Source organism: Peromyscus eremicus, chromosome 16_21 (assembly GCF_949786415.1).
Source record: "Peromyscus eremicus chromosome 16_21, PerEre_H2_v1, whole genome shotgun sequence".
In the NCBI taxonomy this organism is placed as follows: domain Eukaryota; kingdom Metazoa; phylum Chordata; class Mammalia; order Rodentia; family Cricetidae; genus Peromyscus; species Peromyscus eremicus.
In genome coordinates this window covers 34,318,096-34,333,428 of record NC_081432.1, presented here as the reverse complement: position 1 = coordinate 34,333,428, position 15,333 = coordinate 34,318,096, and the positions used below count along the sequence as shown (strand labels likewise).

The following is a 15,333-nucleotide window of genomic DNA, read 5'->3' as shown; positions in this document are numbered from 1 at the left end:
CATTACTAATTTCTTAGCTCCAGTTATCCAGCATCAATTGTCCCAGAAACGTGACAGTTTCACCTCAGCCAGTCTCTTGTTGGTCATGGCTGACTCTTCAGTCCCAGCTGACCAGAATGGCAGAACCTTAATTCAAAATAGCAAACAGTCCTGATAGAATCATTGAACTTTCTTCTGATACTTCAGAAGTCAGGCCTCCTTCTTCTGCTCTACTCTCAACATTCTGTTTCTCAAGCTCCACTTAGCTCTCAAGACTCAAAGGCTTTCTAGCCCAAAGTTCCAAAGTCCTTTCACTTTTTTATGAATCTGAGGACCGAACCCAGGGCCTTGCGCTTGCTAGGCAAGCGCTCTACCACTGAGCTAAATCCCCAACCACCAAAGTCCTTCTACAATCCTCCCAAAAACATGGTCAGTTCTATCACAGCAATACTCTACAGTGCCGTTACCAACTTCTGGGTTACTTAAAAGCCCTAATGCAAAGTAAATAATTACTATACTAAATTTAGGGACTAATAGCAAGATGTTTATGTTGTTTAGTACCAGCACAATCCATTTTTGAATATTTTCAGTTCATGGTTGGTTGACAAAGAACATACATTACCTAATTGTGCCTAACTTTTTTTTCCTGTTTGACATTTATAGAATGGTACAAAAGTTCTTACGATGGTTTTTTATTTTCTTTCCATTTCAACAAAGTGGTGCCCAAAGGCCACCAATATCATAATTGACTGATGTAGTTATCCAAAGAGCATATTGCCGAGCTTTATTCATACCTGTAGCACCAAATGTCCCAGAACTAGCAATTTTGGCATATAAAACAAAGCTGTGAATCACTCCTTATGAAACTGCAAAAGCTATTCTTAAAATCAAAAGCTGTATGAGCTTTTCATTTTGTTCCTTACCCTGGGAAATTATTGCTGAATTCCAACAATCAGTCAGCCTTCTGGGAAAATAGCTCTTTCCATGGTCATGGGCTGCTGGAACTTTCTCCTGAATATTTCTTTCACAGTATTTGCCTTTTTGTATTCAGTTGTCCCCAAGGTTCCTAAACTCTCAAACATTTTCACTGCAGACATCCTCTTAGCAACTAGTCATCACCCACTGCCACCATTAAGGATTTTGAGTTCCTCTAGACTCCAAATGGATAGAGGCAGGCAGTGGGCAACTGTCTATAGCAACACAGCACAGGTCCCCCCCCCCACACATTGCTCTTTAAAGACAAATAATCAGGGATGAGAGACAAGGAGAAGAGGGGAAAGGAGTATGGTTTTTCATCAACTGGGAAACCATACACAAAGGAGTCTTGGGACGATGGTTGCCTAACTAGCGAATACAAATCATGTTTGACCATGGAGTTCCAGGTTATTTGGCAGTAGCCATAGAATCCCACCTTTCATGATAGTTCAAGAGCCTGCATTTTAATTGTGCTTGTCACCGCTGACTCTCAGGTGGATCTTTACATACAGATCCACCTTATGTCAGTCTTAGATCGGACTGACATTTTGAGTTCAGCATGCTGTGTGAATCAACTCATCTGCTTTCCCTTGAAGGAGGAGGAGCCATGGGTGAGCAGAATCATTTCTATACTTGGACTCCTGAAAGGTAAAGACTTGCAGTCACTGGACCCCAGTGCCAGCTGCAGCAGCTTTTCAAGCAGGTTTTGGAAGGGGCATAATTACGAGGTATTTCATGCAGAGAATTGCTATTGTAAACTAAAGATAATACCCTATGTAATCATGAATCATAGGAAAGTCCTTGTGAGATAACTGAGTTCCATTCCTATGGGTGCCTAAGCTGGATGGAGAAATTTCTCTGTTAACAAGTCAATACACTATGTATCACTACAGAATTTCTCTCTCTGTCTCTGTCTGTCTGTCTGTCTGTCTGTCTGTCTGTCTGTCTGTCTGTCTCTCTCTCTCTCTCTCTCTCTCTCTCTCTTATAAAACCCATTTATACCGCCGGGCGTGGTGGCGCACGCCTTTAATCAGGAGGCAGAAGCAGGCAGATCTCTGTGAGTTCGAGGCCAGCCTGATCTCCAAAGCGAGTTCCAGGAAAGGCGCAAAGCTACACAGAGAAACCCTGTCTCGAAAAAACAACAACAACAACAACAAAAAATCCCATTTATTATTTATAAGGACTTATAAGTAGCCACCCCAGAAATAAGGGGAATAGCTGGGCACTACTTGGAAGGGCAGGTAGGCCAACCTCAAGTCTTCCACCTCTACCAGGAGAATATGTGTGTAAAACATCAAAAAGAGCTGGGAGATGGCTCAGTAGATAAGTCACTTGCTATGCAAGCATGCGCAGCAGAGTCTGGATCCCCAGAACCCACATAAGAGCAACACAGGCATGACAGCCCACGCATCCTAGCAGGGAAGCAGAGACATGGGATTTCCAGGGCTAGCCAGTACTGGCAAGCTCTGGGTTTAGTGAAAGACCTTCTCTAAATTAATACAGTGGAAAGCTATCAAGAAAAACACTCAAGATGAACTTCAGGCCTCTGCACACTTGTACACACACATATTCACATATGTGAATATACATATATACACATACATACCACACATACACACATCAAAATATTTTTATAAGAACTTGGCCTTATTATACACACTTGCAGAACTAAGGAGAGTGAGGGGAAAGCTGGTGAAAGCCATTCCAAAGCTTTCCTCAAAAGGAAGAAAAATGTAAATACATTATGAATGATTAATCAATCTGTCTTTGGTGTGAGGGGGTTCTAAGGGAAAGATGAACTGGGGGTATCGTTGCTATTGGAGATATGTGTGGTTCTCTGCTGTTTTTGTGTGTCTTAGTTGGGGTTTCTGTTGCTGTGATAAAATACTGTGACCTTGCTAGGTGGTGGTGCACGCCTTTAATCCCAGCACTCGAGAGGCAGAGCCAGGCGAATCTCTGTGAGTTCGAGGCCAGCCTGGGCTACAGAGTGAGTTACAGGAAAGGCGCCAAGCTACACAGAGAAACCCTGTCTTGAAAAACCAAAACAAACAAACAAACAAACAAAAACAAAAAACCCCACTGTGACCTAAAGCAGACTGTACAGGATGTACTGGATGGAGAGAAGCTTAAGATCAAATTCACCCCTAGGCTAAATCATCCAAAACTGATGAATTCAGTGATCCTCTTGCCTCAGTCTCCTGAGCATTGGGATTATAGATGTGAGCTGCAGTTTTGAACGCTCTTGGGTAAATTACAAAGCATAGCTCTAAAATAGGGAGCCCCGCGGCGGTGTGCTCAGGGTCTTCTTGAAGCTGGAGGCAGTAAGTCAGTCCAGATGTGTAGGATACACCTTTTAACACCAGGGAAGACTAGTGCTTGCAACTCCAGTTTGGAATGATATGGACAGGCCCTGGAACCTGCCGCCTGTGTTTCTGTTCATTGACATATAGCTCTGGCGTTCAACCAGATAAAATCACCGTTGTTTTTTCTTTTTGTGAGGAGTGAATGGGGCATGGAACCCATAGATTACTGCTGTATCCGAAGATATAGGCTAGAATATGCTCTCAGTAAACAACCTTATGAGCAACTAAAACCTCATCCAACACAGTAGAGGCGGTGGGTGACTTCCAGGTGACCCAGTGTTATTTTTAATTCTAGCATCAGATCACTGATAGGCAATTCTGTTTCTGACCAGTCGGTAGAGAAGAGTCGTCTGGACAGGCTCGGGTTGGCTGCCGGGAAGTCGCAGGACCTACGGGTACCTCCTCAGGCCAGCCCCCATTCCCCAGACACTTTCCCTAACAAGGTAGCGCTCGGGATCAGCCCCGGGTGACGTCAACCCCGTCGTCCCACCCACCGGAGGCGTGTCCTGTCATTCACCGGCGCACACTAGTCGCACCAGTTTCCCGAAGACCTGGCGCAGACTCCAAGCCCTCACTTCCTCCTTGGCTTCACCCAGCTCGCTCCTGGGGGCGGGGCGAAGGGCGGAGGGGAGGCGGTGCTGCGCCTGCGCGGAGAGGATTCCAGGGTCTGGGACGCGGCCGCACTGATCTAAGTGACTGGAGGCAAGATGCAGGTGAGCGTGGCGTGGTCGGGACCCCAAGGCTAGGGTCGTTTGGTTTGGTGGGCTCGCGCCAGACCTGGAACCAGGTCTACAGGAATTACCCCGGTTCGGCAGACTGCGGTGAGGCCGCGCAAAAAGAGCCTGCGCAGGCGTACTGCGAGAGGGCGGGTGTAGTCTCTCCAGACTCGGGCTGGGTGCTCCTGCTCGGGTGTGTCCTGCCCAGCAAATCTCTGTCCTTTGGGGGCCCCTGACCCTGGGGTCGTCCTCTTCCAGGTCTGATGAAGGCCTCGACTCTTCTGCCATCTAGAGTTGACTCTACCCAACGCTAGTGTTTCTGGGGGCGCTTTCTGGTTTCCAGAGCTGAGCCTAGGGCCAACTACGAGAGTTAATTTCCAAAATGAAGAAAATCAGAACCTTTAAGTTATTGTTTTTTGGTTTTTTTTTTCTGAGCTTGAATTTGCTAATAGTATTTGACAAAAGTTCAAAGAAAGTGCTAGAAAACGCCATAGAAATAAGACTTTTTTAAGAGCAAAAATCTGTGACGGCTGCATTTGTCACTGTCCAAGGACTCAGCCCTTCTATATCGCTGTGTTTAAGAATTCTCAAGAGTCAGGATGGAGGGTAGATGGGGCGTACCGATGTGGGCTCCGGCATTGGGGACTGGAGGGGTTTGCCGTCTGTTCATCCAGCAAGCCCACCACAAGCCAGGTACCCCTGGAAGGTAAAGAGAAAGTTGAGGAACTTTTCTGGACTCCTCTGCATTGTTGATTCTTCAGGTCCCTACTTAAAAATGTCACTCTTCACTTTCCCTGAACACCTTGCTAAAGGGAAACTTCACCTTTCTTGTGCTCTTGTCTCAGCCAGATTGTGACACAGAAGTGAGGTTGGAGCCTGGTTGGCCCACGGTCCTTCCCTAGAGTTCATAAAATGAACCAAGTTCTGACTCCTGTTATCAGTGTTCTGCTAAACCGTACCAACCCAAGATAATGGGGCATCTGAGTACCAGGTCTGAGACCACTTTAATCCTAGTCACTTTGGCTAACTGTTCTTTGTGGCAGTATCAACTCCCATACAAGTAACCTGCATAGCTTCTGACCCAAGAAGATCGGGTAGGTTCAGGGTAGTATGGTCAGAGATGGCAGTGTCTTTCTGAATGCCATACCTCACTGCACTTGGGAGGCAAGATTTGGCTCAGCTGAAGGGAAGTGCCTAACATTTAGTGTTTAATAAACATTAGGTGTCATGAGTGACTTGGGGGGTGGGGTTTGCTCTCCAGATTCATCCTTTAGACTCAATAAAGTTTAGAGAAATCTGTCAGCCTAGCCTCCTCCCCAAGTCTACAGCAGCCTCTCAAGACTGAAGCTCAGAATGTCACAGCGTCTTCGCTTTGGGACCTTTGTGTTTGTTGGTCCCTCTGCCTGAAATGTTATTTTCTTTGTCTCCACTTTCCTCTTGTTGGGAGAGGGGAGCCCAGCTTCCCTTAAAGAGACATTCTCAGCACTCCCGAGATAAAGGTAAAAGTTCTATAATTAGTGTATAGCTGTAGCCTGTTGGCTCAGAGAGGCCCAGCTTCAAGCAGAAATCTTTCATGGTTTGTATAGGGTTAGGCATTGTCAGAGTCTTGTGATCATCTCAGGGTGGTCTTTTTGCTCAAGCTGAAATTTGCAGGTTTCTGGTTAAGACAGAACTTGCTGTCTAAGTGGGTGTTGGTGGTGGTCACTTCTGAAGGAAGGAGAACAGATAGACGTAAACCCCATTTACAAACAGCATAATCCAGTGTCTTAGTCAGGGTTACGTATTGCTGTGATGACATCCCATTGACCAAAAGCAACTTGGCCATGGAGGGGTGCTGCTTACTGGCTTGCTCCCCATGGCTTGCTCAGTCTTCTTTCTTATAGAACCCAGGACCACCAGCCCAGGGATGGCATCACCACCAATGGGCTGGGCCCTCCCCTATCAATCACTAATTAAGAAAATGCCTTACAGGCTTGTCTGCTTCCAGCCCAGTCTTCTGGAGGCATCTTCTCAATTGAGGTTCCCTCCTCTCAGATGACTGTAGCTGGAGTCAAGTTGACATAAAACTAGCCAGTACAGTGAGCAGTTCAGTTTTAGCTGTCATCTCAGACAGTGTTGTACTTTGTTTCCTTATTCCTATGTAACCAAATATTTCCTAAGTAAGCTTGTTAGTCACACTTAAGTCAAAGCTTGCTGTTTTCTTTTTCTCTTTCACTCTGGCTGACTCCTTTTCTCCCGCATTTAGTAGTTAAATGTCCTCTCTGGAGAGCATCTCTGTCCGTTGTGTGAAATGTGGTCCCCTTTAACTCTAGACCAGTGGTTCTCAACCTTCCTAATGCTGTGACCCTTTAATACAGTTCCTCGTGTTGTGGTGACTCCCCAACTATAAAATTATTTTGTTGCCATTGCATAACTGGAATTCTGCTACTGTTTCATTGAAATGTAAGTATCTGATATGCAAGGTATCTGCATATGTGTCGCTACCTACAGGTTGAGAACTACTGCTCTAGACCAACAACCTGTTTGTCATCGTACTTGACACAGCTTGTTTCCATATGTGCTTGTTTGCAGCCTACCTCTTCACCTTGGCTGTAGTGGTTCCTGTGTCTGTCATGTCCATTAGCACATCCTTCTTGGTTCCTGCCCAGTTCAGTAATTTGCCTGCTGTAGTGTCTTTGTTAGATTTCTGTTGCTGTGGTAAAACACCATGGCCAAAAGCAGCTTAGGGAGAAAAGGGTGTTTTTATCTTACAACTCTCAGGTCACAGTTCATCATTGAAAGACGTCATGACAGGACCCCAGACAGGAACCTTGAGGCAGGTTTGAGGAGCCAGGGACCTTTGGAGGAATGTTGCTTACTGACTTGTTCCTCTTGGCTTGCTCAGTTCGCTTTCTCATGTATTTCAGGACTGCCTTCTCTGGGGGTGGCACTGCCCACAGTGGACTGGGCCCTTCCACATCTGCCATCAATCAAGAACATGCCCCGCCCCCAGGCTTGTCTACAGGCCAGGCTGATGTGACATTTGAGGTTCCCTCTTCTCACATGACTAGTTTGTGTCAAGTGGACAAAAACATCAACCAATCCACGTAGCCACTTAAAATCTGTTGCAGGAATCCCGTCACTGTGAGATCTTAAAAGTCAGGGGGCATCACCACCTCCCTGGGCCTCAGAACTAGGAGACTTCAGAGGCACCCTGCAAGCCCACAGTCCATATCTTTGTTAAATGATGAGATGGCTTTATGGTCAGATTCACTTTGGATAATATCATAGAAATTCATTTTAGTTTTAAATAAAATTTGTTTAAATTACGAGTGAGCATACTAACCAGAAGGTACATCAAAGCCTGGGTTTCAGTCTTGATGCCAATCTGTGCCTCATTTCCTGAGTTTTACCCCAAATCTTGCTCCTCAGGGAGACTACCGCAGGGTAGATCTTTCGATGCTCTCAGGAGTAGGCCACAGAGTAATTTAGCTTGAGTTCCTCCTGTTCTCCATCTTTCCCATGTATCACTTTGTTCCACGTTATGCCTTCTCTCCTGGACTCTGCCCTCACTGAGTCCTTGTCTTTGCTGTCTCAGGACCCCAATGCAGACACCGAGTGGAATGACATCTTACGCAAGAAGGGCATCCTGCCCCCAAAGGAGGGCCTGAAGGAACTGGAAGAGGAAGAAGCAGAGAAGGAGGAGCAGCGACTCCTTCAGCAGTCAGTGGGTGAGCTTGCTCGTTTCTTCCTTCGCTCTGTGGCTGGCTGGCTGTGGAAACAAGCCACCAACTGCTGTAGTAGAAGGACCTTCTGGGCAACAGCCAGGAGGCAGCGCTGGAGCCCTGGCATCAACCTTGTGAGTGATGGCTAGATAGGTAACCCCGCAGAGCAGAGAGTGAGCCACCCTGCGGCCCACGGTCCTTGTCTGTCACAGGAGCACGTGGCTTTGGACAATGCCATCGAAATTTGTTCAACTTTTTAGTGTTTGTGTTCTTTTGAGGCTGTGTTTTATTAATCTTTGTGGCTTGGTTAAGAATATTGACAGGCCGGGCGGTGGTGGCTCACGCCTTTAATCCCAGCACTTGGGAGGCAGAGGCAGGCGGATCTCTGTGAGTTCAAGGCCAGCCTGGGCTACCAAGTGAGTTCCAGGAAAGGAGCAAAGCTACACAGAGAAACCCTGTCTCGAAAAACCAAAAAAAAAAAAAAAAAAAAAAAAAAAAAGAATATTGACATAGAATAGCTTACTTAATTTAAGGAAGCAGAAGATGTTTGAGATGATGCCTGGTGTCTGACAGAGGGGATTTCTCAAAGGGCTCCCCACCTGCATCAGCTTCCCCCAGCGTTGGTTCAAAGGTGTCTGATCCCTGCTGAATCAGAGTGTGTGTGTGAGGCCAAGGCATCCGAATGGTAGACAGGTGCCTTCGGGGGTTTCAGATACTTCCCAGCTGAGAGATGTTGATCAACAGAGCTGGTACTTTTGCCCTGTTCATATGTGAACGCTTGTTTAGAGGAAGATGTCATAAGATGAATTTAGTTTATTGAATGATTTTTGTGTGTTGGGTGTTGTTCTGGGAAATGGAGATTTAGTGGAACACAGGCTGGACAAAAGTCATATGTCTTTATATTTCAATAGCAACAGAAGTAAAAGGAATAAGGCTGGGGAGGGTTAGGAAAGTTGGACAGTGGGATAGATAGTGTTTTCAGTTGGGCAGAGCGGGCCTCACTGAGATGACATTTGAGTAGACCTGAAGGAGGCGAGGTGAGGTAAGCTACTTCAGCAAGTAGAAAGCTGGCATGGGATCCTAGAGAATCCATGAGGAGGTCTTCATGACAGGGAAAGCAGTAGAAAGTTTACAAGAGCCTCCCAGAGCCCGCCCACTTGGACCCTGAATCGCCTAGTAAAGAGCCCAGCTTTTTTTTTTTTTTTTTTTGCCAAGATGGGAAGTTACTGGAGGTTGAAACAGAATGGCATGCCCTGTATTTTAACAGCACCATCTTACTGAGCACGGACAGTGCCTGGATGTGCAAAGTCAGGGAACAGGGAGAGCAGTCTAATGCAGTCATTCAGGCAAGAGACACCATTGGCTTGGACCCGTGTGGCGGGTGGAGGAGAAGACCAGTGGTCAGAGCTGGGCAGAGTGTGAAGGAGGGCCGGCAGAATTTGCCGATGGCTCCCAGTGTTGTGTGAGAGAGAAAAGTCAAGGAAGCCTGCCAGGCTTGCGTAGTCTGAGGGGTAGAGGTCTGCTCCCGGCGCATGAGTAAAGAAGGCTGAAAGAGCCAGGCCGTGGTGCTTGGGTCTGAGATAAGCTGGGAGACAACCCCACTTCTAGAGCCAGCCTCACAGCGAGCTCACGTAGCACAGGACAGTTTGCCAATGTCATGTACAGTGTAGGTGACATGAGAAGTGTTAGGACATCCGGCCAATGAGCATGTCCCTGGAGACGCGAGCAGGCAGCATCGGGCATGAATCTGGGAAACTTGTCATTTGTATTCACACGGAGTAATGCGACAGTAAGAAGGTTGGTGGTGGGACCATCTTTTTTATTTTTTATTATTTTTATTTTTTAAAGGTTTATTTATTTTTATGTATATGAGTACACCTTTATTTCAGAAGAGGGCATCAGATCCCACTATAGATGGTTGTGAGTCTCCATGTGGTTGCTGGGAGTTGAACTCAGGACCTCTGGAAGAGCAGCCAATGCTCTTAACCACTGAGCCATCTCTCCAGCCCGGGACTGTCTTTTTAAACAGTACCTTAGTTTTTGTCTCAGTGGGCACACCTTCAGGAGTGGTGTGCACATACGTAGGAGAACAGCGAAAACATGAAGATGTGTGTGTGTGTTCATCTTTTCATTTTTATGCTCCTGTCAATGAAATGAAATTCAGTGAAAACATACGAAGACATGACTTTGGAGGAGCTGGAGGAGAATGAGGATGAGTTCAACGAGGAGGATGAACGTGCCATCGAGATGTATCGGTCAGTGCCATCTTCAGGGACAGCATGGGGTTTGGGGGGTTGCTGAGATGTGTGTGCTTTGAACATCGGGAATGAACATGCCATCGAGATGTACCGGTTAGTGCCATCCGCAGGGACGGCGTGGGTTTTGGGGGCCACGGACATGTGTGTTCTTTATCATGAGGCCAGTCAGTCAGCCCGATCACAGGGATTGTCTTCTGAAAGTTGCGCGTGCGTGCTTGTGTGCAAGTGTCCATCTGTGTACTTAAGTGCAGTCTCCCTGTTGTGCAGGCAGCAGAGGCTGGCTGAGTGGAAGGCGACTCAGCTGAAGAACAAATTTGGAGAAGTTTTAGAGATCTCAGGAAAGGATTATGTTCAGGAAGTCACCAGAGCCGGCGAGGGCTTGTGGGTGATCTTACACCTGTACAAGCAAGGGTGAGCTGATCTCCACACGGTCTGTAAAGCGTTGAATTTCTGATCGGTCCGTATGGGGCTTAACCTATGTAGGAGGTTTGGTTTTATGTTTTGTTTGTGTGTTTTACCTGCACTTGGGTTCTTTGTTTTTGTGGCTGATTGGCCCAAACCTTAGTGCTCAGTTTTTAATCTCAAGACTTTTAAATTAATATTTGTGAGTAATGTGTGTCTATTAAAAGCGTAGAGCAAGGACTTAAATTTCTTTTATTAAAAAAAAAAGAATTCTGCCAAGTACGGTAGTACACACTAGCACTCCCAGCATGAGAGGCTGAGGCCAGAGGACTGTGACAGAGTTGGAAATCACTTCAAGGCAGGAAGTGCTTTCTGGTCTGTTTCCTAAATGACCCTTACAGAAAGACATAACAGTTTTCAAAACTACCAAAGCTGCGTTCCCAGACTTATTGTTAAGTTAAATTGAATTTGGATTTAGAATTACTCACTTTCCCTGAATACACTACAATGGATATTATTATTATTTTTTTTAGAAATGTGAGTTCACCCTGCTGTCGCAAACACCCTGTGAAGCCCTTCTGAGGTTTCTACGTTGGCTCTGCCCTGTCTGCTCATAGATCACAGCTGCTCTGTTTTCTCTTCTCGCGCTCCAGGATTCCCCTCTGTTCCTTGATAAACCAGCACTTGAGCGGACTGGCCAGGAAGTTTCCCGATGTGAAATTTATCAAAGCCATTTCAACGACCTGCATCCCCAATTACCCCGATAGGAATCTGCCCACGGTGTTCGTCTACCTGGAAGGTGACATCAAGGCCCAGTTCATTGGCCCTCTGGTGTTCGGCGGCATGAACCTGACGAGAGATGGTGAGGGGCTCTTGACGGCTTGAGGGTCTTGTGAGAGGTGGGCAGGGACACCCCCTGACAGGGAGTGCCAGCTTCCTAGAGAGGTGTCATGGCTTATCCAGTTTACCTCTGCCTCTGTATGGCTGAGCACATCGAATTTCTCACTCCTGCAGCGTCAGCAGGAGCAGTGAGCTGGGCTCTCTTGTTCTGGGTGAGAGGAGGCACCCTGGACTCACCTTTACCTCAGATTAACATCAAGTATATTTCACTTATCTGGTCGAATGTTATGTTTTCAGGTGGAGCTTAAGATCACAGTTTTTGCTTTTAATTTAGCTTACGTGATAATGACACTTGCTTATATGTGTGTTTGTGTTTTCCTGTAGTCTTAGTTGACTCTCAGTAGTTTTTAATTTTAAATTTCATTTAATTCTATCTCTCAATGTATTCCTTTATACCTGCTACCCATAGGGGTGTTAAAATATATATGACACATGACTCAGAATCTGAGGCTAGAGGCATCTCTGTCGAGTGAAATTCTTTATCTCTTCGGTAAAATATAATCCATCCAACTGCTTTACTTCTCTTCAAAAATATACTTTTTAAACATGGTTTTATGTACTTTCACACTCAGTTATTCAGCCTAGAAAGTACAGACATGGCCACATATATAAGACATGTCAGTTATATTCCAGTGTTCAGACGCATACGGTGTTACAAATTAATACATACCTGATTTTGTGTTCTTGTGGTTCTTACACTGTGAGACGAGGTTATGCCTTAGTCTGTTTTCTCTTATGAAAGCAAAAAACATCTGAAGGAGGTCTACTTTGGCTTCTGCTTCTGAAGGCTGGGACGTCAGAGGTGCAGTGCAGACTTCTGTTGGCTTCTGGAGAAGGCCTTGTGTTGTGTTCTTGTGGAGAAGGGGGAGGCAGTGTGGAAGCGACTGAGAGGGCGTGGCAAGCTTGCTGTGTAGTCACATCCTGTTTCTTTGCCTTTTTGTTTTTTGTTTGTTTGTTTGTTTTGTTTTGTTTTTGAGACTGGGTTTCTCTGTAGCCCTGGCTGCCTGGCTATACTGGAACTCTCTGTAGACCAGGCTGGCCTTGAACTCACAGAGATCCACCTGCCTTTGCCTCCCGATTTCTGGGCTTAACGGCCACCTGCAACCCACTTTCTTGAGAATCAGTGTAGTCTTGTGACATTAGTCCCTCTTAAATGCCCCAGCGCCAGACTACTATAGGGAAAACTGAAGTCAACATCAGTTCTGGTGACTCAAGGCACACCATGTGTAACTAGCAGTTCTGGTGAGGCATATCATGTGTAACTAGCAGTTCTGATGAGGCATGTCATGTGTAACTAGCAGTTCTGGTGAGACATGTCATGTGTAACTAGCAGTTCTGGTGAGGCATGTCATGTGTAACTAGCAGTTCCGGTGAGGTACACCATGCCTAACTAGTAGTTCCAGTGAGGCATGTCATGTCTAACTAGCAGCTCTAGTGAGGCACACCATGTGTAACTAGCAGCTCTAGTGAGGCACACCAGGTCTAACTAGCAGTGTGCAGTTGATGCCCTGTCTTTATTTCTAGAAAAGTTCTTACTTGAGGGTTAGTACATCTGTATATATAATGACTGTAAGTGAATAGTAATGTTGAATGCATGTGTGTGTGTATACATATAAATAAATACAGTCTTGAGTCAAGAATCAGAAACCTTATTTTTTTTCCTGTAAAGAGCCTGTTTTCACAGCATTCAACCATAATACCTGAAGCTAAAAATACTCAAGGCATATGATCATCTTGGTGGTGCACACTGCCCCTGGCATTACTGAGGTGTGTCTCATTAAAAAAAAAGATTAAGGTTATTAAGGGGTACCACGCGTTCACCGCAAGATCGCAGTCAGTTGAGTTCAGTTGTCACCTCGCTCCCTTACCTCCTCTCATTGGTGACAGTAGTATGTCTACTTTCTAAGCATGTTTCAGGTATGTAGTTCCTTATTAGCTGTGGTCACCAGGCTGCCCCTTAGGCCCTCAGCACTTTTTCATCTTACATTGGAAGGTTTTTTACCATCTGACCGTCTGGTTATATCTGCAGCGCCTGGCAACCACCGCTCAAACCCTGTTTCATGGAGGACTCTAAATAATAAAGTTTGATAAACTAGAGCCGGCTGTCAGTTGTAGTGGGACTGTCCAGTTAAGAAAGCCGAGCTACCTGGGGTCTTCGACGGCACCTGATTTTGCTCCCCAGGTCTCCCACGTGTGGTGTTTCACTGATGGTAGGAGTGGAGTTTACAATACAGGAACGTGTTCGTGGGCATCTATTTTGATTTACATGCATGTTTTGAGTTGAGTGGATAGGATATCAGACCCTGTGAAGCTGGAAATTTTCTTTTTATTAATTAAAATGGGATCTCACTGTTGGGTTCAGCCGCACTGTAGGGGTGTTTCCTCTGAATGCTCCATGAGGAAGCTGAGAGGGGGTAGCACTGGCCGACACGCTGTTCTTTGTATCGTCCTGTCATTTTCACGCAGGTTCCAGTTTATACAGTATGTCATTTGCTCATCACTTGAAAAGGCACTTCAAGTTTTCCTTCCTAAGTGTTTATTTTTTTTCCCTCCTTTCTCTTCTTTCAGACGGCACTAAAATGGTCACCAAAATTTTGATGGTCTTTTTTTTCTTTTTTTGAGACAGGGTTTCTCTGTGTAGCTTTGGAGCCTGTCCTAGATCTCACTCTGTAGCCCAGGCTGGCCTTGAACTCACGGAGATCCGCCTGGCTCTGCCTGCCGAGTGCTGGGATTAAAGGTGTGCACCACCACCGCCCAGCTGGTCTTTTTTTTTTTTTTTTTTTTTTTTAACTCTCTCAGGAAAAATTTAAATTGTCTTATGGGCTTTGGGGGTGGGGACCCCTTCGAGGGGACCTGGTGCCTTACGCTATTTGCTTTTGCTTTGTCTCGCAGAGTTGGAGTGGAAACTGTCGGAGTCAGGAGCAATCAAGACAGACCTGGAGGAGAACCCCAGGAAGCCGGTTGAAGATGTCTTGCTGTCCTCAGTGCGAGGCTCTGTCCCCATGAGAAGGGACAGCGATTCTGAGGGCGACTAAGAAAGCAGCCACTGTACCTTTTTGAACTTTCTTGATAGGACGTATTGTCTGGATTTTTAATAAGGAGGAAAAAGCAAAAATTTATCGTGTTTTGGTTTTTAACCTTTTTATAATTATTTAAATTTTATACATTCAGAAATCATCGCTGGAAATTTTATTAAATTCCTTGGAACTCTTTTTAAATTAATAATGTTTCTTTAAGAAAAATTTAAACAAGCTTTATGCCAAATATCTGTTTTCCTATATGTATTTCAGCAAACCATGAAACTGTTTAGTATTTTTTGACATGCGACTGTGTAGAAAAGAATATGGAGTTGTTTTTTTGTTTGTTAATAATGTGAATAAATTAACTGTTTAAAAAATAATTGCAAAAAATGAGAAGCTTTATAGCTAGACTGTTTTATTTTCATTTTATAAAGCTAGCAAAAGAACTATCAGCTAAAAATATATCAGCTAAAATATATATATAGGAATAATCTCCAAGTGGGGGAAAAATCTTAATGTGTGTCCTGTTTGAAGAAATGGCTGAAAATATTTTTGAAACAAACACTGTTTTTTTTTTTTTCTTTGAGAGAAGACACTTTTATTGTCGAAGAAGAGAAACAATCCTGGCAAAACATAACCTATAGAATTGTTCTTCTGTTATCCAATCCATCTTGCCCATGGTTACTACATAAAACACCACTATTCTTGTTGTTGTTTATTGCCAATTAATTACCCAGACACCTTCACTCTCATGATTGAGGCTTATATAGCTGACAGATAACTTACTGCCGTGTTTGTTTTCAGTGAAGTCTTTCTTCTAATTAAGCTAATGTGTATCTCAGGCTGTTAAGATGCCAGCTATTCTTTATGATGATGGCGCACACCTTTAACCCCAGTACTGAGGGGTTGGAGCAGGCAGGTCTTGTTCAAGGCCAGCCTGGTTTACAAAGTTCCAAGCTAGCCAAGGCTACACCACCAAGACCCTGTCATAAAAGCAACACGAAGATACCTAAAAA

The 15,333-nt window shown here is 45.2% G+C and overlaps 1 protein-coding gene across 1 annotated transcript; it reads left to right on the top strand.

The window, feature by feature from the left end:
- The first annotated feature begins 3,901 nt into the window (after positions 1-3,901).
- Pdcl3 (phosducin like 3) lies at positions 3,902-14,697 on the top strand. Its single transcript, XM_059281649.1, has 6 exons — positions 3,902-4,030; positions 7,611-7,743; positions 9,902-9,992; positions 10,263-10,406; positions 11,051-11,259; positions 14,190-14,697. The coding sequence occupies exons 1-6, from the start codon at positions 4,025-4,027 to the stop codon at positions 14,330-14,332; spliced, it is 726 nt and encodes a 241-aa protein (XP_059137632.1). The 5' UTR covers positions 3,902-4,024; the 3' UTR covers positions 14,333-14,697.
- The last annotated feature ends 636 nt before the right edge of the window (positions 14,698-15,333 follow it).

What these genes read in the sequence shown, in the direction of transcription:
- Pdcl3 (XM_059281649.1), top strand. An exon ending in ACTCCTTCAGCAGTCAGTGG is followed by an intron (nt 7,744 to 9,901) that starts GTGAGCTTGCTC and finishes AATGAAATTCAG; the next exon opens with TGAAAACATACGAAGACATG. An exon ending in CGTGCCATCGAGATGTATCG is followed by an intron (nt 9,993 to 10,262) that starts GTCAGTGCCATC and finishes CCTGTTGTGCAG; the next exon opens with GCAGCAGAGGCTGGCTGAGT.